We start from the raw sequence: 27,187 nt of genomic DNA, 5'->3' as shown, positions 1-27,187 counted from the left end.
TGCAAAAAAGTAGAACTAAATTATCTTCTGACATCTAAATTTCTCTCCTAATCTTAGTGGTCTCGAGGGCCTACAGTGAGACACACATGTAGCCAGATTGTAAGCCTCTTTGGGTAGCAATGTCTTTTCGTTCTGTGTTTATAAAGTGCCTAAAACAATGGGATCCTGGTCTATGCTTTGGATTCCTAGGTGCTACTGCAATACAATAATAACAACAATTAAAATGTTTTTAAATACTTTATCTTTAGTTTTTCTTCATGTAGGGCTTCATTTTTATCTTAACAACTGGTGATAATTTGCCTTTTTCATTTCCAATCTTCTCCTCACCTGGCATGGTTTGTGTTTTCATCTGTATTATTTGGGCAGAATTTCTACTTTCTGAAATATGTCTTTAAGATCTAAACTCATGTACTCTTCTCCTTAACCATGCAAGGTTTTGCTTAGGTGTACACAAAAGTAGTACAATACTTTCAGATTTTCAACTCCTATTAATACAGCGTTAGTGAATTACTGTATAGACTAATTACATGCTTATCCAGTATTTTTGCCATCCAAACAGATAAACTCAGTTATCTGAATAATGTCCAGAAATAAAACAAAGCCATTCCCACACAATTTATAGAAGCAGGAGGTTACATTTGGTTTATTTATTAGACAAGCAGCAGCAGATTACTTTCTTGAAGGCAAATTGTATTCATTCTGCGTATGCAGTAGAAGATGTAGAGGTGCATGAATATATACATTGGATACAATCAACAGTAGATACATTCATCACTAACATAGTTGTAAATCAGAATAAAACTAAAGAAAAAGAATTCTGTAGACAAATGTAACAGAAAATGCTACCCCTGGTGCACAGAACAGACAGTGGCATCAGGCCAAAATGGTGTGCTAAATTTGTCACTTCAGTTTTAGTTAATTAGGGCCCGAGCCAACTCCAATGAAGACAATGGAAGTCTTTCCAGTGACTGCAGTGGGCTCTGGATCAGATCCGTGATGCACATTACTCCTTCCCAAACTCAAGCAGCTCAAGCTAAAATTGAGAAACATAATTTCATAAAGTTTCATGAGTCTAATTTTTTTAAGAGATTGAAATCCAGACTCAATTTTGCAGGAATATTTATGTACCTGTAAATATCTGTGCCTGCAATCAATTGCAGACACAGATCTAGATGTTTGTCTCCTGACTTGCTCATGCAATCAAGTAAACATTTAAAATGGTGACATTTGTACTCAAAATTATTGCTGCTGCAAAACAGCTGGCACAATTTCTTATGGTGAAACAGTATGGCAGCAAAAGTGGACATGCTTTTAAAATTTGGGCTTAAGATGTCCAAGTTACAAACCCCACAGCAAGCAATTTTTTCCATAAGAGAACAGTGAAAATCAATACAGGTAAAATATATATAAAAAAAAATATAAAAATACTGCAGTGTATTTTCTTAAGTAACCTATAGTCCTTCAGTTATATTTTTGTGATAAAAGATAGTTTGCTCTCAGAAAAAGGAGATAGCAAAGCAACTAATAGCTCTGTCGTTTTAACTTTCTGAAGTCTTTATCTTTTTAAACTGATCAATAAGAGTACACAATCTAACCCCTCCTCGTCTCTTACCTTCTTCCAGGCCATGAGCTATTATTGAGCAAAGGATGAACAAAGCACTCTGAAGTTTGTAAACAAGAACAGAAGTACTAGGATCTTAAATATGATAATTTGTTATGGAATGCTTATCCCATTGCCCTACCAGTTCATACAATCAATACATTCCAAGGCTATTGGTAAGTTCTTCAACAGTCTTTACCATGATACTTTACTAGCAGACAAGAAATAGACCAGTGCAACATTTACTGTATTCTTTCATGCTAAACATCAAATTCCCAAAATATTGTAACTGTTAGATGTTCAAGACCGATCCTCTCCTTTCTTCTGAGCATTCAAACTTCAGAGCCCATCCATGCTTTTAATGTTTTGGTAACATGACTGAGCACTGCACAGTACACTGAAATACAAAATCAAAACAGTTGAATACACTCTATCCCAATATACACACACAAATAACTTTAAATTTTAAAGCATTCTCAACAGCAAACCATGTTGATTGCATGCAGATTAGAAACGGGTATGAATTCTCTTGATGTGTGCTTGTTGTTACAAATCAACTCCACAAAGTACTAGATTAAAATGAATACTTAGCTTTAAAAATTAAAGTTAAGAAAAGTCCCATTTTGGGGTACTTTAACTGTTTGAAAAGTAGCATATTGGTCACACCCATTGGATTTATAGAAATCTAAAAGTAAACTTAATCCTAAAATTCTGAAAATAACAAAAATGCTAAAAAAGAAAATAAGTTTTGCATGTTCCTTTAACTTATGTAAAAAACCCCGAGCATCAGAAAATTGAAAGTAATGAGAAACAATTGTTTTCCTTAAGCTAGAATGCAGTGAATACAATGCTCATGAAACTTAGGGACTGGCCTGGGCCAAGCTGAGCATCAGAGTCTGAGAGATGTTGAGTACTCAAAATTTCCACTGAGTTTAATGGGAGAAGCTCGGCCCTTTTGGACCAACTCCGTGATCCTGCAGTAAAACCTGTAGGGAATCCCATTTCACACGAGTACTTTTAATCACATAGACTTCATTGAGACTATTCCCATGAATACAGTTACTCATGTACATAAACTTTTGTTGGCTCGGGGCCTCACGTGTTACTTAGGGTACAACTAAACACAGAGAAAAAAAAAAGTTAGCTAGGAAACACATTTTAAAGCCCTACTGTAGACAGGGGCAAGCTATATTTTAGCATGTGTAACTGGTTAAGGAGATCCCTAAACTCTCACCTACTATCCACATTGATCAGCCAACATGTTAAAATACAATTTGCCCTGTATACAATAGGCCTTTGAAATGAATTAGTTAAAACATCTAGGCAAATGTGTGTGTGTGGTTTTTTTTTTTTTTTTTTTAAATGTACCCAAAACTCAGTGGAGCTCTGCATGGTGACTGGAGTTTGTCTGTGTGGCACTCACTGCAGAATCAAGGCCTCTGTGTGAACAGACTTCCCTACATGTGCTCTAGAAGACAGATCAGTCTTAACATGAAATTTCCTTTCTATCCTAGTATTGAGCCTCTCTCAAGCCAAGACTGCTGGTTGTGTCACATTGTGTTAAACTGTACTGTGCTTTTGTATTGAGTCCAAATGACACCATCATTGATTGTCACCTAGCCCATGAGTTGAAACTCTGGTCAGTAACGAGACTGAGTTTTTCTCTGTCCAATGTTTTCCCTAATCAAATGACTAACAAAAGATAGAATATCATAGTAACAAACTCAGACTACCTCATGGATATGCTAAATAAGGAGCAAGTCTAAACATGTATCAGTCAAAGGGCTATTCATGAGAATCAGTTGAGCTTTCACTTGCTAAATATAACTATGTAGGGCTCTACATAGTTTACTTAGCTTTGTTATTGAAGCATCACAAACACAAGATCTGTTTTCAAATCAAGAGTCTCCCATCATTTATGCAGTTGATTCTGTGTTTGGGCTTACAAGTTAGTTAACATTTTTGGTATTTCCTGGCTGGTGGCACAAACACAATGATATCATCATGTCCTGTACTGGAAGCCTACAGGCATTCTATCCCATCTGTTTCTTAAAGGAGAAGCATTAGTACAACTGCTATGCCTTCAGAGAGGAAATTATTATTAATGATAATTTATGAAGGCTATTAAATACACTAAGTCTGAAGCAGGGGTGACTCCTAGTTTGACTCCATACAACTTTGATAATATATAAAATTGGCCTGTAGATGAGCTGTATGCAATGTTATTGTAGCCATGTTGGTCCCAGGATATTAGAGAAACAAGGTGGGTGAGGTAATATCTTTCACTGGACCAATTCCTGTGGGTGAGAGAGAGAAGCTTTCAGGCTGAAGAAGAGCTCTGTGTTCGCTTCAAAAGCTTCTCTCTCTCATCAACAGAAGTTGGTCCAATATTTCCTCACCCACCTTGTCTCTCTGTAGATGAGCTGACAGTTAAAAAAACAACAACAAAACACCCACATGAAACTGTTAAAGCTCATTTTTATATCTTTGACCTCCAACCTAAGGTTCACTTTCTTTCTCACTGAGGAGAGGACATGGGAGGGTGCTCAGAGATATATCTGAGAGCAAAAGACAGAAGAACAGGCAAGAGATGACAGGCAGGGTGAAAGATGCTATGCTGAAATCTTGTCACAGGAGTAAGAACATTTCACTCAACATCTCTGTTAAACACTGCAAAAACTTCTAATAGAGGAGGCTGGCCCATGCAAACTTCAGCTGCAAGATGTGGGGGCAGGAGAAGGAGAAAGAGGTAAATGCCTCCCTGAGTAAGTTTCCCCACCCACAGTTATGAGCAGAGGGAAGGAGAGAGAGCGAGGGGAGGTGGTGTTACCAGTAGGGGTTGAGGGCAAAGGCTCTGAACTCAATCTCATGCTTCTCAGAATTGCTGTTTACGGCAGTCCATAAGCACCCAGCTGCTGAAGCATGGAAGGGGTGGTTGTTCTTTCACCTGTGTAGCAGGGCCCCAGAATACCAGCTGGGATCTGGCACGTGCTGCCACTTTGTTTTTAGTTCAAGCAGGGAGAGAGGACAGGGTCAGAAAAACGAATGTAATCACAAAATAAACTGCTGACGTTTAAAGGGGGCAAACAAGAATTTACATGGAAGAAAGCTTTGCCTAGCTCCAACATGGGAGAGGGGATTTTTTTAAACGTATGGTTCAATTATAACATACCCAGTGTATCTCTGTCCCTACTCCATCCCATAATTGCTTCTCTCCCTACCTACAAACAATAAGGCCCAATCCCAAATGTCATTTACCACTATTCAGTGCCTCAAAAATCCTCATCCTCCTCAACCTGCAGACTTTCCTACCACTTTCCCAAAGTGCCCCTGGCCTGGCACAACTTCTAATCCTCCTAACTTCCTTCCAGGACTCCAACCCAGCAATTCCTCAATTATTCACATCAGGTAATTCCTTATTCCTGATCCCAGCCCCATTAGTAGCTTCCAAGCCCCTCATCCCAAATTCCGAAAGCTACTCACAGTATCCTTTTCTCCATTACTTAAACACTCAGACCTGACCACAATCAACATGGGAAGGACTGGAGCTTCATTGCTCAGGGCACAGGGAACCTCAGCTCTCTCCAGCCAGCAGCACTGCCCCACCCTGATGTACGAACTGACAGGACAACCCCACATCTGACACTGAAGTACACAAAGGGTACATCTACACTGCCATTAGACACCATGGCTGGCCCATGTCAGCTGATTCAGGCTTGCAGGACGCGGGATAAGGGGGCAGCCACCAAAATTAACCTTCTCCCCATCCCAATCCACAAGAATCATCTTTAGGGGAATAGACTCCATGGTTCTGGGACCCCAGACATCTACACCGCAATTAAACGGTCCCTTAGCCCGAGCCAGCTGACATAGGCCAGCCATGGATGTTTAATTGCAATGTAGACATACCCAAGGTGGTCACGTGACACGGAAAGACATGTGACTGTGAACTTGAAAACGTCTGTGGGTCAAACAGGTCACTGGATCATTTTTAATTAAAACAAAACAAACCCAAAAAGCCTACAATTAAAAAAAAAAAAAAAAAAAAAGATGGGAGTCCATTTCCCTGAGGATGATTTCTGTGGATTGGGATGGGGGAAGAAGGTTGACTTTGCTGACTACCCCCTCCTCTACCTGCTTCACAACGTCCCAAAGACTGCAGGAGGGTGAAGCGATCCAGCTGGCCGCCTACAGAGGTGTTGGGAGGAGGGGCAGCATTACAGGAAACTAAACTCCCCTCCCAGATGACAGAAAAAGATAAAGCGATATTGGGGCTTATCAAGGCTGGAGCAGGGAAGAGGTGAGCCAGGGACCCATCCCATGGTGTTGGATTGTAGCCATGCGAACCTACCCTACGGTCAATTCAAAGCTTAAACTTGTTTAAGGATTCATGCTTGAGTTTTGCCTGAGACAGTGTGGCTTTGAATAGGTCCAAAACATGAGGAGATGTGAGTCTTCACTAACTGGACCATATGAAAACACAGATTTTTAAAATAATATTTTTATTGGAACTTCAAATTTCAAGTGCTAAGGGAGGAGCACAGGGGGAGCCCTTAAAGTGCAGACAGATCAGCACTCAGGGACTGGTCTCGTTTACTGTCCCCAGGCCTCCCTCCCTTACACAGCACCACTCTCCCTAACACAGCCTCCTTCCCCAATACACACCCTTCATTCCTTCAGACCGCCACACATATCTGGCTTGCCTCTGCTGCCTGCCTTCACAGCCCCACTCAGCCCTCTCTCCCCCTCAGCTACTCTGACACCAGAGAGTAAGGGAGTCAAGAGGAGTCGGGAAGTGCTTGTGCATAAAAAAGGCATGGGGAGGAGTAGGGAAAGAGATCAACATTTTAACATCCGAGACAAAAATTCTCTCCCCTAGGCAAAGGAATAAAGTGACTGAATGAAACTTTGATGCGGAATTTGCATAAGCCAACCCTGTATGTTTTAAAAGTGTTTGTCTGAAATTCTCTCTCCATAACACTCCGAAAAGATATTTCCTTTTCACCCTAGCAATCCCGCTTTGTGCATCTACTGTCACAGTGCCAGGGTGAATAGAATTCTGAACATCTACACTGTTATCCTCATGTTACCGAATGAACAACTTTCCTTTTGCAAACTCATAAGTGCAATTAGGTTTAATCCTTCCCATTTGGCTCACTATTATTTTGAGCTATCCACTGACTAGAGATGTAGGTCTGTAATGTGGAGACTCATGCAGATTTGTACTTTTCCTTGCTATAGGAGTACCACAGCTTTCATACATGTACTGCAGATGTCCCTCTACTTTTTGAAATACTTGTAAAATTGAGGCGAGCTGTTTGCAATAAAGCTTGTCAAACTTTGTAATGAACCTTTCTCCCCCATATTGCGACTTTGTTGAATCGCAAATTTTTTTAAACGGTGTTTTGAATAGCAGTATCATGGGCCATTCACTTACACAGCACGTACTTCTTTCCTTCCCCTCTCTCCCCCCCACCCCCCAAAAACCTGTTCAAATATTGTGCTTACTTTCATGTTATGCAGAGTTTCTGTCCAGTCCATGGAACCTATTTGAGGTATAGCAGTAAGAAGTATGCTCGTTGCCTTGTTCGCATTTTCTTTCAGAGTCTTTAAAACCTTATCCACTGAAACCTAGAAATACAATAAAAATTAATGATTTTCTCAAACTTGTGTGTAAAACAGATAATGTTCCGCAAAACTCAATTCCTAATTAAGCAACACCCTACATCCCCCGTACAACTGTTTTAGCTCAGAACACATGAATAAAAACAAAAAATCCTCTATGCATTTTAAATTGAGATGACAACATGCCACAGAGGAGATCTTTTTAAAGAATCAATAGTTTATTTTTTTGTTATACTGTACAATGGGGGAGTGATTCTACGAAGTCCATACTCAAGATACCCCAATGAAACTGTTCACCAGAGTAAGGATTGAAGGACTGGGGCATTGGTGTGGAAATGGTGACATATGTTTACTCTAGCCATCTTATGCTTCATAACTATAATACTACTGAGCTGACACATCTGAATAGAGTGAGACCTCTTGCCACAGAATGTTTGAAAATGTAAAAAATGACTCTCTATACAAAGACAACCTGAGAGAGCGGCTATTAAGTTTTAACTGTAGGAAAAATTTCAGTGCTATTCTCAGGATAGCAGCAGCTGCAGTATGGTGATTTTCATAGCCTCAGTAAAAGTTTCAGCATTCTTTGTGAGGGTATCAGTTAGATTTTAGTGGGCCATCACTGGCTGAAATCTTATTGTATAATAATGGACACTGTAGGCACATAAATATTTTCAGTCTTCAAAAATGCAACTGAAGAATCTACAATATCCAATACAATATCCAATACAATTTTATGGGACTATCAATGCAGAAAGCAAGTGAAGGTCTCAGGGACCCATATCCTCGCTGCTGTTTGCCTGCATCTTTGTGAAAACATCTGTGCACAGACAGATCAATATTGCAGAAAACTCTTTCAATTTTGCAACAGATTTGTTCTTTCCAGCTCAAAACTATGTTAAGATGGAGATAAGGTTGAGAATGCATACAAGTAATTTAGCATAAAAGACACTACAGGGGTGTGGTAAATATCCCAAACACAAGCACTGCAAACCCAGAAAATTCAGAGTTAAGGTTAAACTTGAAGGAAATCCAAATATATTAAAAGGTATGGAAATATACAGTTAAGGAACCAAAACAACCTTCTGTCTAATAATGGAATCCTCCATGGAAAAAAGAACCCAAATCCATCTTTAAAAATCAGTTGCATTTAATCTGGGACCACATGCACCATTTTGCATTTATCATAATTGTATGGTTATCTCAGGGCATCACTACAGGACAGCAATAAGGCTTTTTAGATACGTTACCTGTGTTGTAATTTTGTTAATGCTACACTGTATTCCTCATATATAGCAAAGATATTGAATCCCAACTTCAAGTGCAATAAAACGCCTCTCCCCCTTCCCCCCCGCACAAACAAAAACTTAACTATTGAGCTTTGATCAGCACCTTCATAAATGTAGTAAGAGCAAAATTCTGCTACGGATGCCCTCCCTGTGACTTAAGTGGCAGCTGTGCACACACATCCAATAGAAGATCTGGCCCTAAATGTTGATTTTCTTTCATAGATTTAGAATCATCGGGGTAGAAGGGACTACAAGGGTCATCTAGTCTAACCCCCTGCCAAGATGCAGGATTTGTTGTTTCTAAATCATCCAAGACAGATGTTTCAAGGCCAGAAGGGACCACTGTGGTCATCTAGTCTGATTTCCTGCACAACAGAGGCCACAGAAGTATTTTTGTATCAAGTCCAATAACTATTGGTTGAACAGGATGGTCTCTTTTAAAAGACATTGAATTTCAAATTAAAGGCAAGTGATGGAGAATCTACCATATCTCTTGACAAGAGATTCCAATGTTTAATGACACTTGCTGTTAAAAAAAAAAAAAAAAAGAAAAGAAAAAAAGCCACATTTCCAGTTTGGAATTATCTAATTTTCCGTATAAATTATTTTTTAGATACACTTGCTTTCTGGCCAAAACCAAAATGCCCCCCAAAAGCTAGGAAATATTTAATATAAACATAAAAAATATAGAACCAGCTATTTTACAGAGTTGCTTTGGCCATGTATTAACTAATATATACAACTGTCTCCATTTCTGCAAGTCTTACAGTTGCTGCTGCCATTTTCGGTGATGACTAAGGTTTAACTGGCAAGCACCGTAAGCATTCTGTTGCTTAGTGGTTGTTCTTGAATGTATTACATGAGAAAAGAGGTATAAGAACTAAAAAGGATGTGTTTTTTTGTGGAGAGCTCAAGAGACTAAGGACAAGGTCAGTTACAGGAAAATGATGTCACAACTGGCTTTATACACATACCCTGATTCACACAATAAGAGGTGAACTGTTTTATTCGTGATAAGAGAACTTTATGAAAGGAAAAAGAAGGGATATTGGGCTCAGTCCTGCTCTCACTAACATGTAAGTTATTTCAGAATAACTCCAATGACTTCAATGGAGTGAATTAGGATATAAACTGGGGTAATTAAGAGCAGAATTTGTCTGGTATAAAAGGGCCTACTGTGATTTCTATCAAGAACTGTATAACTTTATGCACTTGCACTACATATAGTTTGCCATAATCTAAAACAACAAGACCAAACAAAGCAGAAGCTTCACTCACGGCTTCTTCATGCTCCTTCCAGCAGTCATAATCTGTTGCCATAGCAATACTTGCATAGCAGATTCCGGCTTCTCTTGCAAGAACCACCTCGGGAACTGTGGTCATGTTGATAACATCAGCCCCCCAGTTGCGAAACATTAAGCTTTCTGCCCGAGAACTGAAACGTGGCCCCTCAATGGTGATCATTGTCCCCTTTGAGTGGCACTTGATCCCATGCTTCTTGGCAATCTCCATCAGAACCTTCAAAAATATTATCACAGAAATAGCACATTATTAATCACCCATGTGAAGCCAGCTATTTCCTCATACAAGAGAAGTAAGTAAAGAACAAATATCTCTGTCTAGTGTGACACTCTTGTCTCTCATCTGAATAACTTTCACACAATAAGGCTGTCTTTATAACAGTAGTGGCCAAACTTACTGACCCTTGGAGCTGCATACAATAATCTCTTGGAAGTTCAAGAGCCACAAGACACTCACAACCTGCCCCGTGAGGTGGCACCTGCCGGGGCTCGGGGCTTCATCCTTTCAGGGCGGTGCCTGGCTGAAGCCCTGAGACCCCCTTCCCTAGCCCCACCACCCTGCCGCAGGGCAGAAGTCCTGAGCTCCCTCCCCCAGTCTGGTAGGTGGAGAATAGGTAGGGTGCGGGGGGAGGGGAAAAGAGGGGACCCTCCGTGAACCGCACTTTAGCTGTAAAAGAGACGCATGTGGCTCGCGAGCCATGGTTTACTATGAATGTGAGCCTAATTTGACAACAAGTGTCAAACAAGGAAACCCACTCCCCCTTCAGCTTCCTTTGCCAGGGCTGAAAACAAATAGTTCTGCTGATGAGGACAGGATCAACTGTGTTTTAACATCCATTGTTGGAAAGGGGACTAAATATCTGGATGCCTGCTCTGCATTGCTGCAGTGGGAGTTGAACTCAGTTGATCCAGTTTACACCAGTGGGATTCTGTTTCCAGCATTGGGTGAGAAGGCCAGGAAGCAAGTGTGTTTGATATGCAGGCCTTGCTTATAGTGAGACTTCTGGTCAGAACAAGTCTAAACAAGGTGGTAGTGGAAATGCTGGTGGCCAGTTTACACTACCATTACCACCATTGCTCCCAAAGGTGGAGCTGAACTGATGATAGCAAGGGTGGGAAATTTTAAGAAAAGTCTAGTGAAGACGAAGCTTAAGCATGTGAGGGAGGGAAGTATGGTGGAAATTTGGAGAGAAATCTATTGATTTGGAGATATGAGGGTTATATCTCTGTCTTAATTCCCACACCAGTGGCTAAACTGTATGTTTTGACATACACTAGATGTTAGTCATTAGTCTGTGCAATCCTGACCAGGAATGCTTTATCGGTTCACTTTTACTATTTGGAACTCACTGGAAACAATTTACAATCTCTGAACTAGTATCAACTGTCACAGCCTAACTTATTCCAAAATAGTTTCCTTTTATCATAACAGAGAAAAGGATCATTCCTTTCTCATTCTGTATTTCAGGGCAACTTCTCTTAATTTAATTTCTGGATTTACAGTTCATAAAATTCTGGAAAGTTTCTTTTTCTCTGATATTTTTGGTAAATTTAGTTGTTTAAAAAAAAAAAATCTATGAATTACATATCCCAGTTGTTCCATCCGGCCACAACACATTTATAATTCTGGATTTTTGTCTGGTTTTAATTATTACAATTGGGTTAGGGGAATTATACTAATATATACCTTTTGAGGGGTTCTGATGACATGCTAAGCTCCAGGACATAGATCAAGCATATTATGATAAAATCAGAACTTGAAGAAAGATCATTTTAGTGCAATCCAGATATTTATCTTTAACTTTATAATCTAGCGATTTAACTGCAAAGAGGCCTAGATTCATGATTTATCTATTTTTTTGTTTTGGAAACAGTGATGTGGTTCCATCAGTGACGACTGCATGTGTGTAGAACCTCCCTTTTGTTATTGCTGCTCTAAGAAGCAAAGGACTAACTTTAGTCACGTAGAAATACTATTTTTGTTTATTATACAGAAACAATAACTATCTACAATGATGCAAAATGGTAATAAGAGCTAACAGCTCAGCACTGATACGTGAATATATTAAATGCTCTGGACACACACTGAGTCACCTGCTTAGTACTTTATTGTATTGTCTGCCTTGGAATGGTAACGGATAGCATGGTGACTAAGTGGGTTGAAAGATTTTTAGAAGACTAATCTGACCATAACTTCTGTAAGTGATTCTGTGCCCTCTGTGTATTTCATTCCTCAGTGACTCTTAACATGTATCTCTTTCTTCATTTTCCCTCTGCTCAGATGGAAGAACGTTCCGGCCCCACTGAAAAAAGGCACTTTTAACCATAAACAAGCTCATAGACTCATAAACTTTAAGGTCAGAAGGGACCATTATGATCATCGAGTCTGACCTCCCGCATGATGCAGGCCACAAAAGCTGGCCCACCCACTCCTGGAATAATTCTCTCCCTTGACTCAGATGTTGAAGTCCCCAAATCGTGATTTAAAGACTTCAAGTCACAGAGAATCCTCCAGCCAGCGACCCCTGCCCCATGCTGCGGAGGAAGGCGAAAAACCTCCAGGGCCTCTGCCAATCTACCCTGGAGGAAAATTCCTTCCCGACCCCAAATATGGCGATCAGCTTAACCCCGAGCATGTGGGCAAGATTCTCCAGCCAGACCCTCCGGAAAAAGTTCACTGTAGTAACTTTTAATATCCCATCATTGACCATTGTTACTAATTACCAGCTATGGCACGTTATTGATCTATTGACTAAAATCACGTTATCCCATCAAACCATCCCCTCCATAAACTTATCAAGCTTAATCTTAAAGCCAGAGAGGTCTTTTGCCCCCACTATTTCCCTCGGAAGGCTGTTCCAGAACTTCACCCCTCTGATGGTTAGAAACCTTCGTCTAATTTCAAGCCTAAACTTCCCGACGGCCAGTTTATATCCATTTGTTCTCGTGTCCACATTAGTACTGAGCTGAAATAATTCCTCTCCCTCCCTGGTATTTATCCCTCTGATATACTTAAAGAGAGCAATCATATCCCCCCTCAGCCTTCTTTTGGTTAAGGTAAACAAACCGAGCTCCTCGAGTCTCCTTTCATACGACAGGTTTTCCATTCCTCGGATCATCCTAGTGGCCCTTCTCTGCACCCGTTCCAGTTTGAGTTCATCCTTTTTAAACATGGGAGACCAGAACTGCACGCAGTACTCCAAATGTGGTCTTACCAGTGCCTTGTACAACGGAACCAGCACCTCCTTATCCCTACTAGAAATACCTCGCCTAATGCATCCCAAGACCGCATTAGCTTTTTTCACGGCCACGTCACATTGCCGACTCATAGTCATCCTTCTCATCTTCCATTACTTCCAACCAATGCGTCCCCAGCTTATAACTAAAATTCTTGTTACTCATCCCTAAATGCATAACCTTACACTTCTCACTATTAAATTTCATCCTATTACTATTACTCCAGTTTACAAGGTCATCCAAATCTCCCTGCAGGATATCTCGATCCTTTTCCGAATTTGCAATACCTCCCAACTTTGTGTCATCCGCAAACTTTATCAGCCCACTCTTACATTTGGTTCCGAGGTCAGTAATAAATAGATTAAATAAAATCGGACCCAAAACCGAACCTTGAGGAACTCCGCTGGTAACCCCCCTCCAACCTGACAGTTCACCTTTCAGTACGACCCGCTGCAGTCTCCCCTTTAACCAGTTCTTTATCCACCTCTGGATTTTTATATCGATCCCCATCTCTTCCCTAAAACAACAATACTGAAAAGAAAAGCAGCATTTCCTATTACTTGTTAAAATAGCACAACCCTCCTCCAAACAGAAATCCCAAGGTGCATACAATAAGAGCAGCAATATTTAAAAAAGTATAAGAATAGACTAGTCTCCATCCTTAAAATTATTAAATAAGCCTGTTGTAATATTTGGGCCTACAAATTTACCATGACTGTGAGCTCAACTTTAAAAGTAAGTAAAAGTTCATAATATGTCACAATAACCTATAATAGCAAATGCTGATGGGAAAAGGTACAAAAGGGAGAAAGACTGAATCAGTCTAAACAAAAAGGCCTACTGATGTAACTCAAGGACTGTGTTAAGATCATGCTTGGTAAAGAGGAGGAGCTGACGACCAAAAGTTATTTTGTCCACCAATTAGGTCTAGTATCCAACATACTGGGGGATGGGCAATTCCACCTATCACTCCCTTTTGGGATCCTTAAAAGGAATAAACTTTGGGAGAGAAAAATGGACTCCTGGATCAATCTTTACCATCATGGCTGCCACGCCCACTGTCTCCTGGACCCCAGACCTTCTTCATCCTAATCCTGAGAAATGTCCTGAGCAGACGGCCTGAGAGAGGCAGATGACATCACCACCTCCACCAGTTCCGGCTGAATCCTGATCATCATCTCGGATGTGAGACCCCCACAAAATGCATCCTTTTTCCTTCCCTGCCTTATTTCTCTCTGTCCTATCTCCTTCCTTTTTCCTTCTGTCTAATAAAAGTCTGGCTCAGCTAGCCAAGACAGCATATTTTACAACATTGCTATAAGCCTGTGACAGAAAGAGGCAGATAAAAGAAATGCTCTAAACAGCCTGATGCTGGTATGAGTTTGCCAGGTCTCAGAGTGGCTAACACGACAATGTGCTGGGACTGTTTTTCCAGCAGCGAGGTTGCACGTGAAAGTCAACACCAGAGACAGAAGCTACATTTCTATCTTGGCTGTTTTCTCTCTCTCCTTTGTGTGTTTTTCTTGGTTTGTCTTCTTAGGAACCTGGATTGGACTTTAACAACATCATCAATAACAACAACAACTCCAGCCCATCTCCTAGCTTCTCTTTTCTTCAAAAAGGACAATTATTGCCATCTTTAATACCATCTAAGAGACTGTCAAACACGATGGCTTTTCCTTATACATACTCTCCAGTTAAAGGAAAAGGAAACAAGAAATGTTAAAATGAAAGCCTTCTTCAGCTACTTTACATTTCAAATGCTTTAACTGTTTTTCCTTCTTATCTTGAATAAAAGGTTAAAAAGGATGTTTAATGGTGTGTTTGCCATACTAAGCAGGCCAAGGTCTCTGTATACCAAATGCTGAACCTTGTTTAAAACTGTTTAATGACTGGGTTATGTTAACACTTTTAATTCTTTGGGCCCATATATTCCATCAGATTAATACAACAAGCCTTCATCCTGCTATGCCACATGCTATACATGGGTAAAGCTGCTCAGACATTGTGTAAGGAAACAAGTGCCACATTGGTACCGTCTGTGAATGTTATGTTGTTACTTTTAATTATTTGTATTGCAGTAGCACGTAGGAGCCCGAGGCATGGACCAGTACCCTACTGTGCTAGTGCAGAACATACACTGTACAATGACGGTGCCTGCCTCAATTTTCTCAATTGCCCACAATGTCATTTCAATGGATTGGTACTCAATAATTTACAAGCCTTTCACCCCCATGAAAGTCCCTGGGGAAATCCAGGTTGCCAAACACTTTCTTAAGCTAATGACTAAGCAATCGGCATTCTTTTCCCTGGAAGACAGAACTTGGTCTGACTTTTTCATCATTAAAACACAAAATCTTTCATTTTCATGCCTAGCAAATTCTAATTTTATTTTTAATTTGATCAAATGCCTGAGACACAGGACTAGGGAGGCGGAGACTGCATCTGGATTACAGAACCACTTAGTTAGTCTATAGCATTATAAACCACAAGGGATGTCCAAACAACTTTTAAATATTTGATTTTTCTTATGAAATCCACTAACCTCTCTGGTTTTGGTGCAAAATGGCTCAGCCATTGGAATATGACATACTCCTGGAAGATTGGAATAGCACCCATCATAAAAAGTGTTCTGTCTTTTGACAGTCCTGGAAAAAGAGAAGAGCATATTTAGAGATAGAAGCAGCAGGAAATTCATGGATGCTGGATGATTAAGTTGTCAACTGATGGGGAAAGGGCATGAAAAATCATGTTAATAAAGATCTCCAACACTATTCTTTACCTGTTTTGCCCTGATATACATCTTTTGAAATTGTGGTGGAAGGGAATAAAGCAGTAGTTCTAGCAGTATATTATCAGTTCATTATAGAACATTAAGTTCAGTCAAATGGAATCTCAGTATGAATTACTTCTATAAAGAGATGACAATCAATTTTCAGTTCCTAACAAATTCCAGTTTGAATTACTCATAAATGTACCAAAAAAAAAAAAAAAAAAAAAAAAAAAAAGCGCCAGTCACCTTACACTGAACGAATGGGCACTCTGGGGAACAAAACATGCACAAATTCAACCACAGCAATATTGAAATTAAAAGTCATCCTCTCTTCTCAAAAGAATAATATCCATGTCCACAGCTTGAAACTGAAAGAAGGCTTTTCCCATTTGAAAAGGTGATTGCCCCCCCCCCCCCTCCCCGCCGATGGGAAACTGCTTCCCTGCACGAAAGTAACCAAACAAACGTGCAGCTCATCACAATGCAGAATTGTCCATCACTAACAATACATATTCTTTCCATTTTGCCATCTGTCAGAATTGTGACATCATTACACCCTCATTGTGCTTAGTCTGCCCATTCAGTTAACTGGGTGGTGCAAATTCTCTGAAAACAAACCCTCTGAGAGTTATTCCTCACTTAGTAAGTGGAAAAAAGCCATTTGTCCTGTCATTTGACTTTAAGCTCAGGAGTTATTTGACTTGAAAGGTTAACTTCACTTTAAGTAACTTTTTGTTCCACCTTAACTTGATTTTCCCCCCAGTTCTAACACTTTAAACAAGTGGTGGCAGTCATGCATACAGGCATGAGTATGTTAATATTATGTATACCTAATACTGATTTGTTCCACACTGAAGAATAATTTATGGGTGCACAAGATCAGAATCAGAATACATCAAGCGTACCATTGTATCGGCATGAGTGGTACTGAATCCGCCCAAGATTTAACTTGAGCTTTCTGGTTTGGAAACAATTGTGCTACCATCTAAAGTTACTTCATGGCATTGAGAAGAATGACCCAAATTGACTGCAATGGGAGTTGTGCCCATGTATATGAAGGCTGAATTGAGCTCTATACAAAAGAACTAAGTCTGTGTGATTGTTTTTCTGTTCTAACAGTTGTGTCATTACAAAGTGGGAAGTTGCACATGAGCATAAATGTATGATGACAAGATACTGTTAGCATACTAAATATTCTGTATTCCCACAGTACAACATACATAACAATAGGCAACTATTTGCTATTGGACCCTGCTACAGCAATGCACTGTCACAGGTATGGCACACACATGACTTGTTCCCTACTGGAGTTTAATGATACTGCTTTGCAGGTCTATAGTTCCTCCTACCTGAGGATCCCAAGGTGCTTCACAAATGTTAATGAATGTAAGCCTCATAACACTCCTGTGAGGTAGGGATTTATCCCCTCTGAACAGATACAGAAATGGAGGCACTGGGAGCTGAAGTGACTGCCCCATGTTCACACACTGAGTCAATGGCAGCGCGAAGAATGGAACACAGGTGCACCAACTCCCTCTCACGTGTCATAAGCACAAGACCATTTTTCTTTAACTTCTTTAATTCTCTCTGCCTTTTGAGTGACATGGTTTAGCTGTACTCGTTCAAAACACATGGGGGAGGGAGAGAGAGAGAGATAAAAGGAAGGGACAAGAGGGAAGGACACTTGCAATAGGATTTGTGTCCAAATCTCCTAGTAAGCTTTGAAAATCCAACTCATAGTTAAGGGTAAGATTTAGTCATGAAAGTCGCAGATTCTGTGACTTTACTGGACTTCTGTGACTTTTTTTTTGCTTCAGCAGTCAGCAGCTGTAGCCGAGCCGGGCCCGGAGCTGGGACTGTGCGCCCCTAACCCATGGCAGCGGCTGGAGCCGGGGCTGTATGTTCCCCCCGCCCCCTGTGGCTGCAGCTGTCGCCGTCCCCGCCCTGTGGCTTTGGCCAGGACTGTGGCCCCTCCCCCCCCGTGGCAGTGGGGCTAGGGCTGCCAGTCCCTCTGCATGGGGCTCCAGCTGTCATTCCTCCCCCAGCCCTCCTCCATGGTTATTTTTAGTAAAAGTCAGAGACAGGTCACGGGCTCCCATGAATTTTGTTTATTGCCCATGACCTGTCCTTGACTTTTACTAAAAGTAACCGAGAGAAAATCTTAACCTTACTCATAGTGCACAAAAGGTGCAATAGATGCTTAACATACATGCAAAATAGGCAGGCCCCTGCCCAAAGAACTCAGATAGGACAAATTACAAATGAAGTCAAATTACAGAGAAAATGTGTGTGTGTGGGGGGGGAAGGGATATAATACAAAAAGATAGTTTTTAATATTTAAATTTGACCCTCATACCTAACATTTTACTATTTGTTGACTCTATGCTTGCCTAGTATATTTTTATATTATACATTTTCCCCCAGAAGACAAAACTCTTTTTATAATTAAACCACAAAATTTTTTACTTTTCATGCCTAATAAATTCAAAGTTTCTTCTTTCATTTGGTGAAATGCTTGTGACACAGGAGAAGAGAGGTGGAGATTGTATCTGTATTCTGGAAGCACTTAATCTATTATTGCATTATCAACAACAAGGGCTGTCCAAACAAGTTTGATTTCTGTTATGAAATCCTCTAGCCTACTCTTTTTTAAATAATGATGGCCCTGATCCTGCAAACACTTAAGCCCATGCTGACATCTTTGCAGGATCAAAGCCAAAGTGATCACAAGTAGAAACATTCCTGGAACTTCTGATGAATGGAGAGTTGGTATCTCTCCTTGCTGGACCCAGTTCAAATTTAATAAGATGTCTTATTTTGAAGGCAATGGGAATATTCCACACTGAAAGTTATGCACGTGCACATTTGCATGATTGGGGTCTTTGTGGGTTGGGGGGAAGAGGGACTATGTTTTGTTTTGCTTTGTTTTTGTGACATTTCTCCACTTTCTGGAAGTAAAAAGAAAATGGGAAGAGAGCAAGAGAAAAAGGACAATATTTTTGATAATGCTATATTTGAAAAAATTAAAGTTTGTAAAGAAGGGGGTTTCCCTAACTGGGTTTTTAAATCAGATGTAGGAAATAATCCCTATTCAGGAAGGGTGCTTGCAACTTTAAACATGTGCTTAAATCCCACTGAAGTGATGGGACTTAAGCATATCCGGAGAGGTGAGTGTGTATGTTCCTGAATAGAGGACATATTTAACCACATATTGTAGTGCTTTCCTGAGTCAGAGGAATAATTTTTGACCATATTGTATTGACTCCCCACTGCTTCACCAATCCTATTTAAAAAAAAAAATAGAGTTATGGTTAACATTTTTGAATGAAAGCACAACAAAAGCCATATTTGTGAACAATACGGAAGATTTTCTGCAAACACTTATAAAGCCTAAAGATTTAATTGAGAATGATAGATTCACACAAGATTTCTCCTCCCTCATAAATCCTTCAGTGCCTTGCCACCTCTTTTTCAGTGGCACATCCAGTGTTATGAGTATTTATTGTGTATATTGTCAGTTTTGCATAGTTTGATGGCTAGGCTTTTTGGTTAAAGGGAGGAATTGCTGGTAACTGTGGGAAATCACTCAAACACTGCCACCTGTGCAGCAGATAGAGGGCCAAAGTCTGAAGTCCTTCCTCAATTTTTATTTGGGCAAAACTTCTTTTGCACAAGTAAGGTTTAAAAAAAATTAAATAAGGGCTTCAAGACTTGGCTCATATTGCTTGCTCAGCTGCAATACAACTGATTCTTACCAGTTTTTTCATTTATATTTTAGCACCGGGATTTTACTAAGTGGTGATGTCACTTAAGTTCTGGTTTATGTTAAGAGGGGAAGTCAATATTTGAACAGTTAGTTTCTAGTTTTTCTACTTGTCTTTAAACACTTGCATGATGTGTGCAGAAAACTTTGTATTATTAACATTGTTTGTAAAAGTCTCTCCTCCAAGTTACCAGTAAACACTTTTCTAAAAATATTTTAAATATTAAATTTCAGTGGCATGGTTTATACTAAAGTAGGCTTGAAGAAAACATTTTAAAAAGTTTAAAAAGAAGTACTATTCTCTTCAATATGAAGCTATTCAACAGCAAGACAGGTTAGCAATTCAAATTTATAAGCAAAAACTGTATACACTACATGAAATGTGTCAAAACAGTAACATAATTTTCTCTTTATGGGATAAAGCAGGGGGGCAACCAGAATCCAGCTAATTTAAGGTCACATACTCGTCTGTGATTTCCCTGTGTCAAGTGTCTGCCAATGAATTATTTAGAATGGGAGGAAATGGAGAACTAGATAATCCTCTTCCTGCTTGATACTAGTTTAGACATTATTAGCCAGTCACTTTCACTTGAAATGATCCTGAGCAAATCCCAGACTGCAGTTTCTTGCTTAGCATATATGAACTCTATTTCTGCCCCTAGTTGCGGCTCATATGCCAAAGGTTATAGAGAAACCTTACCACGGAGTTTCAATATAGATTCAAACATGTGGGAGCTGTTACCCCAGGGATAGATCATGACTGTATCTACTCTGAGCATGTTTTTACACTCAGTGTGTCACAATCTCCCTCCCAGTTTCCCCATTGCTTCAAGGAAGGAATAAACTGTGCTGGGTTTAATGTCTGATGTGCCAGGCACATGGGTGTGTGTGGGGAGGCTGGGGTGAGGGAAGAAGAGCCAAGGTTCTACCCACCTCCTCTCACCTACTTGTGCAGAGGGCAGGAGGTGGAGGGGGGGGAAAGAAATGGAATATCTCTACAGAGCCTCCTTCCCCACCTACCCTGCTACCTATGATGATGTGGGTAGCTGGTGAATGGGAATGCCTTACGGCCTCTTACTTACTCCCTTCTGCAGTCCCAATACCCAAGCCACAATTTGGCCTTTTTAGCATTATGGCTCACATACACTTTGATCAGTGGTCCCTTACCTGTAGTACAGCATTTAACTGTGTTCTCTTTAGGCGTCTCTCTCTTTGTGAAATATATATTATTGTTTCTTTTTTTCTGGCTGACTATTCACCTGCTCTGTTTTAAGATTGAATCCTAAAGGAATAATTGATATTTTCCTTGTTATGTGGATGCAGTTAGTTAGCAGAAGCCGTTTGTTGAATTAAATGAATTATCCGAATAATTGCTAGTCAGCATTACTACCAAAGCACTTGTGATTGTTTCATAACTGTATGCTAATTTGATTTTTGGCAAGCTCCTTTCCCCAGCTCAAGTGATTACTACAAGGTGCACAGACAGATTTATAGGCACAACAGGATTTCAAGTTATGACTAGTTGTAACGGCTGCAGATATTGCCAGACAGTCTGCAATTATCTGTAACCAAACAACAAACAGTTACGGGGAAAAAAAGTCGCTATGCAATAGTGGCACCACATTACCCAAGAGAACTGTACCCGGTTTCTCTTTTCTCCAGAATTGTATCTACCAATTAGCTTTCTAATTTTTTGTTCTGGTTTCCCTGCAGAGCCAATGCAGCTCTGGCAAGAGTGAGCTGGGTTGTATTCTGGTTTCTACCCCATCATAAGACAAATAGTTAATAACTACATTCCTGTGGTGGAATCTTTGAACTTAGAACGATGTAAGACCCAAGAAAGAACAAGGTTTGACTTTCAGATCTAGGTCAAGTCTGCATTAAAAAGTTGAAATTAAAAGAGTGAAATTCACTTCACGTGTCTATAAGGCCCAAGTAACTGAGCTTTATGGGGGTGAAGCATTTGGATGTGTACACATCTGGGTGAAATCCATTCTCTCAAACTGTCTCCAGGAAAGGGGACAGCAGTGTAAATCCCTCACCACCGCTACTCCAGCCCTCCACTCCACTTGCACAGAGTAGGAAGGCTGCAGAATTCAGGTAATCATGGATCCTTTCCTGGCTTGCCTTCAAGGGTGTTATGTGGGGCTGGTGCAGAGGCCCCACCCTTCCATGGACTAAGAGGGTGTGCAAACCTGCCCTGTTGGGCCACTCTGCCTGTGTCTCCCTTTATGCAGCCCTATCATTTGATTTAAGCAGAGCAGCAGGCAGTCCACAGGGTTAATGTACTCTGAGCGAATCTGATATGGAGTCACTGAGGCACAAGAAACATGGAGCCTGACAATATTATTTTTACAGTCACTCTTCAAAGTGAAACTGTAAATATGCAGACTGGCTGAGAGAAGAAGCCTTTGCTAAATGTTTCCATTTTGTATGGAAACTTACATTTTTCTTGTAGGGTTATATTATATCACTAGGCCCATGCCAGTGGTCAAAATTTGACTAAATCTAAAACCACTTCACTGTGCACCCAGTTCCATTAAGTCCACCCCACTTTCCCCTTTCTTCCTCTACAGAGCATCACAACTAACAAAGTGGCAAAACTAAAATTCATTATGAAAGATAATCGTGGTGCTCAGTTTTTCTCTTTTTTTGTGACATCTCGGTTCTGTCTTTGGGGGCATTAAGGAAACCACACCCCCACCCCAGTCAAGAAGCTCCTGCCTTGTAACAGTCTCAGTAGTTAATTTCAGTGGTACATGTAATACAGAGAGTTCGAGGAACAAAACTGACGAATGTAGAAGCAGCCTTTTAATGTGGTAACACCCCCTCTCAAAAGCTTGCTTTGAATACCTTCACCGCTGAGCTTTCCAGTGCAAACAGACTGCAAGTTGCATTCTCATCGCATTTTTACTAACAGCTCTCCGCAACAGGTGGGACAGAAACCTGCACAGTGCAGTGACTGAGGCCGTCACAAACAACAGCTTGTATCATCCAAAGAACTCTTCCAGACTTACTTCTGCCAAAGACAACGTCTATTAAAAGGGTGAGGGTGGCGGTCACTGCCTACAAGGTGGTTTATGGCTCAGGTGGGATTTCTGGACAGAAGCAGGGAAAATATCAGGGAGTTATTTCATTACATTTATAAAACAAAAATCATTAGTTTCTACAATTGCACACACACCGAGATAATCAAAGGCAATAAAAACATTTTTAAAAGAACCGGCCCTTAATATATAAAATTACATACAGAAAGGCACTTTAAAAGAATGTTACTTAGGTTGCAAAGTCAAGCACTCAAAAGTTAAGAAAATACTAAATTTACAGTTGCCCATGCAACCTTAATTCTGTCCCCCTCTTTCACATGCAGCCTGGGCACTGCATAAAACAGGGGTCCTGTGGGAAATATAGTGTGTGATCACGTAGTTAAATAAGGGGCCTGAATTAAGGTTGTGCAGGCAACAGCAAATTTAGCATTTCCTAGCTTTCGACTGTTTGACTTTTTTTACAAGCAGTCTTTTTGGATGTAATTTTTTTTTTTTTTCCTGGAAATGAACAAAGATAAAAACAAAATTCGAATATGTCCAATTATAACAGCCTCCTCCTTGAGCTACAGGATGAACTATATTAACTGGCAGCAGCAGAAGGCTGTTATCTGGGGGTGGCGGGAGGTGGGCTGCTGGCAACATGTGCTAGGTCCAGAGGATGCTTAGGTAGATGTCAGTCTGGTGTTCTCTCTTTCCTACTCTAGGAGGGTGGGGACTCCTGCCTCATGTGGTGCCCCCCACAAGATGGAGCAGGGAAGTGGTAGGGACTGCTGCTGGGGCCAAGTTAGGCACGCTTTTGAGACCCAGATCATGATCTCCTTCTTTGAGAAAGTAACAGATTTTTTAGATAAAGGAAATGCGGTGGATCTAATATACCTCGATTTCAGTAAAGCGTTTGATACGGTACCGCATGAGGAATTATTGGTTAAATTGGAAAAGATGGGGATCGATATGAAAATCCAGAGGTGGATAAAGAACTGGTTAAAGGGGAGACTGCAGCGGGTCATACTGAAAGGTGAACTGTCAGGTTGGAGGGAGGTTACCAGTGGAGTTCCTCAAGGTTCGGTTTTGGGTCCGATTTTATTTAATCTATTTATTACTGACCTCGGAACCTAATGTAGGAGTGGGCTGATAAAGTTTGCGGATGATACAAAGTTGGGAGGTATTGCCAATTCGGAGAAGGATTGGGATATCCTGCAGGGAGATTTGGATGACCTTGTAAACTGGAGTAATAGTAATAGGATGAAATTTAATAGTGAGAAGTGTAAGGTTATGCATTTAGGGATGACTAACAAGAATTTTAGTTATAAGCTGGGGACGCATCGGTTGGAAGTAACGGAAGAGGAGAAGGACCTCGGAGTCCTGGTTGATCGCAGGATGACTATGAGTCAGCAATGTGACGTGGCCGTGAAAAAAGCTAATGCGGTCCTGGGATGCATTAGGCGAGGTATTTCTAGTAGGGATAAGGAGGTGCTGGTTCCGTTATACAAGGCACTGGTGAGACCTCATTTGGAGTACTGTGTGCAGTTCTGGTCTCCCATGTTTAAAAAGGATGAATACAAACTGGAACAGGTACAGAGAAGGGCCACTAGGATGATCCGAGGAATGGAAAACCTGTCGTATGAAAGGAGACTCGAGGAGCTCGGTTTGTTTACCTTAACCAAAAGAAGGCTGAGGGGGGGATAGGATTGCTCTCTTTAAATATGTCAGAGGGATAAATACCAGGGAGGGAGAGGAATTATTTCAGCTCAGTACTAATGTGGACACGAGAACAAATGGATATAAACTGGCAGTCGGGAAGTTTAGGCTTGAAATTAGACAAAGGTTTCTAACCATCAGAGGGGTGAAGTTCTGGAACAGCCTTCCGAGGGAAACAGTGGGGGTGAAAGACCTCTCTGGCTTTAAGATTAAGCTTGATAAGTTTATGGAGGGGATGGTTTGATGGGATAACGTGATTTTAGTCAATAGGTCAATAATGTGCCATCGCTGGTAATTAGTAACAATGGTCAATGATGGGATATTAAAAGTTACTACAGAGAACTTTTTTCCGGAGGGTCTGGCTGGAGAATCTTGCCCGCATGCTCGGGGTTCAGCTGTTCGCCATATTTGGGGTCGGGAAGGAATTTTCCTCCAGGGTAGATTGGCAGAGGCCCTGGAGGTTTTTCGCCTTCCTCCGCAGCATGGGGCAGGGGTCGCTTGCTGGAGGATTCTCTGCGACTTGAAGTCTTTAAATCATGATTTGGGGACTTCAACATCTGAGTCAAGGGAGAGAATTATTCCAGGAGTGGGTGGGTCAGCTTTTGTGGCCTGCATCATGCGGGAGGTCAGACTAGATGATCATAATGGTCCCTTCTGACCTTAAAGTCTATGAGTCTATGATTGTACATGAGTCTCTGCAATCGTGTGTCTGAGCAAAAGGTCTTTACCCATGTAGTCATAGTGGGACCCTGTAAAGGGAAGCAATGCAAGAAGCCTAGGAGGAAATGAGAAAATCAGTGTGCTGTTATTTGTACCAAAAACTGAAAGCTAATTTATTATTTAAACAGTGCCTGAAGTTTGCTAGCACTTTACACAACAAGACAGACACAGTGCTACCCTGAGGAGTTTATATTGTCTCACTTTTAGGCACGACAGAATAAGTGAGAGCAATGAATAATAGGGGGGAGGAAAGGAGAAACAGCACCTGAGTTACAGTTGTAAGATCACATGGTTACTTGGACTCATTAGGTGAATGTTTTGATGGTATTCACTTTTTTTTTTAAGCAGGCATTCAAGAGGGAGGAAGAGGTGGGACTAAGATTAAAAAGACTAGAGAATGAGGGATAGTTAGGGATGTGGGGATGCCCAATGGGTTAGGACTAATACCGATGTCCCAGGTAGCTAACAGGAGGAAAATGGAGAGGTGACTGTGAAATAAAGATGTGTAAGAGTGGGAGACAAAGGACAAGAAAGAAAGAAGGTGGGAGGACAGGAAAAGGTTGAGTACACAAGAGCAGGAAGGGAGTGGCAGAAAGGGTAAATGACAAAGGGGATAGACAAAATGTGGAAGTGAAGATTGAAGAAGTAGAGTCTCCAGGGGAGCTGGGACCAGGGAGGGCTTGGGGCAGTGTGGGGAGTGGGGTGGGTAGAAGTTTCCTGCTGGGGCCAGGGAACGGCAAGGGGTGAGACAGCAGGAGAGAGAAGTGTGCAGCCAGGGAAGCAGGTACTTGCAGAGGCCAGGGGAATGGGAGCTGTTGCAAGTGAGAGTGAGGTGACTGCAGCAACCTGCTCCCAAATCGCCTGAAGGCAGGAGCAGGTGATAAAAAAATCACATGACTTGTGATAAATTTGTAAGAGTTGGCAACACTGCATTCTAAGCAAAATGCACATAAATGAGCTACAGTATGACCTGCAAATACAGGAAACAGTTGTTCAAAAAGGGCTCCTATCGGGTTCAGTCACTTAGACACGCGCTATATTTAAAATCACACTGGTTTGTTTTCCAAGAAACAGCACATTGTACAAACAAAGGCATTTGGTAAGAGGTTACAATTTAAAAAGAAAGGCGCTGCAGAAAACAAGCCTCGACATGCAAGCATTCAGCCTTAACAGGCAGTGTAAAACTGCCAGAAGCTAGGCTAAAAGAATGACGATCTTTCCCACAGACTACTCTTAAGTTGCTAGAGGATGAAACGCACAAACAAAAAGTTACACATGCAGTACGTTTACAAAATGTTGGCATTAAATACACTGTTTTTTAACCCCCCCATCTGCCAAAACATTCTCAGTTTTTTGTTTTTGTTAGAAACTGGAATGATAAGCAAGGAAGCAGTCTGCAATGAAGGGGACTCTTTGGGAAGCAAAGCACTGTACACACTACACCTTCATTAGGATTCTTGGGAAACCAGAAATGTTATTAGCAAACACTCCATGGACTTGTTCCACTCTCTTTCTTTGACCTTTGTCTCTATTTCCCTGCCTGTGCTCCTATCACTTGACTGTACTGCTCTCCACTTGGTCCCTCTGCTGCACAGTCTCACCACTGTTCTGCTTCTGCAAGAGAGTCTTTTCCTACATAGCTCCTATCTACAGCAGTTTTCCTGCATCTCCCCATCTTAATTCAAATCTCTGCTGATTTTTTTCTTTTGCAGATGCTCGAGTTTCATGTGTGTGGCGGAATACACTCCTGTATTCACACCCTACACACTACTGTAAAGAATATTTGTACAAAATATGCCTTGTAAGATATCATTTGAAAACTCATAATTCAATGGTCAATAATATCATGGTAAAATGTAAGCAACTACATTATATTCAAAATTATGAACAGAAGCCGAAATCATAACTGAAATGTGTTTGCTGATAGGCTGCTGGACCAGGATTGTGGCTATACACAGACTCTCAGGGTGTGACCTGCATGCTGTTAGACTATTTGTGAGTGGCCCAGGTGGGAGCTACAGTAGCAAAGCATGATAAGGCACCCAATGTTGCAGGGAGAGGGTGACACAGTCCCTCACTGGTCTGGATTGCACCCCAAAATGTCATAAACTACTCCTCATTTGCTGTTGAAAAA

At 40.9% G+C, this 27,187-nt stretch overlaps 1 protein-coding gene across 2 annotated transcripts in view; it reads right to left on the bottom strand.

The window, feature by feature from the left end:
- Nucleotides 1-619: 619 nt before the first annotated feature.
- The window catches only part of MTAP (methylthioadenosine phosphorylase), a 76,223-nt gene continuing 49,655 nt past the window's right edge, over nt 620-27,187 (bottom strand). For both annotated transcript variants that reach the window (XM_065406211.1, XM_065406210.1), the window contains exons 5-8: nt 15,598-15,700; nt 9,793-10,032; nt 7,109-7,231; nt 620-1,997 (exon numbers count right to left, since the gene is read on the bottom strand). In XM_065406211.1, the coding sequence (XP_065262283.1) occupies nt 1,959-1,997; nt 7,109-7,231; nt 9,793-10,032; nt 15,598-15,700 (505 nt within the window). In that variant the 3' untranslated portion in view covers nt 620-1,958. The remainder of the gene's footprint in view (nt 1,998-7,108; nt 7,232-9,792; nt 10,033-15,597; nt 15,701-27,187) is intronic.

This window comes from Emys orbicularis, chromosome 6, assembly GCF_028017835.1.
Source record: "Emys orbicularis isolate rEmyOrb1 chromosome 6, rEmyOrb1.hap1, whole genome shotgun sequence".
Taxonomy (NCBI): domain Eukaryota; kingdom Metazoa; phylum Chordata; order Testudines; family Emydidae; genus Emys; species Emys orbicularis.
This window is presented reverse-complemented; position numbering and strand designations above follow the sequence as displayed.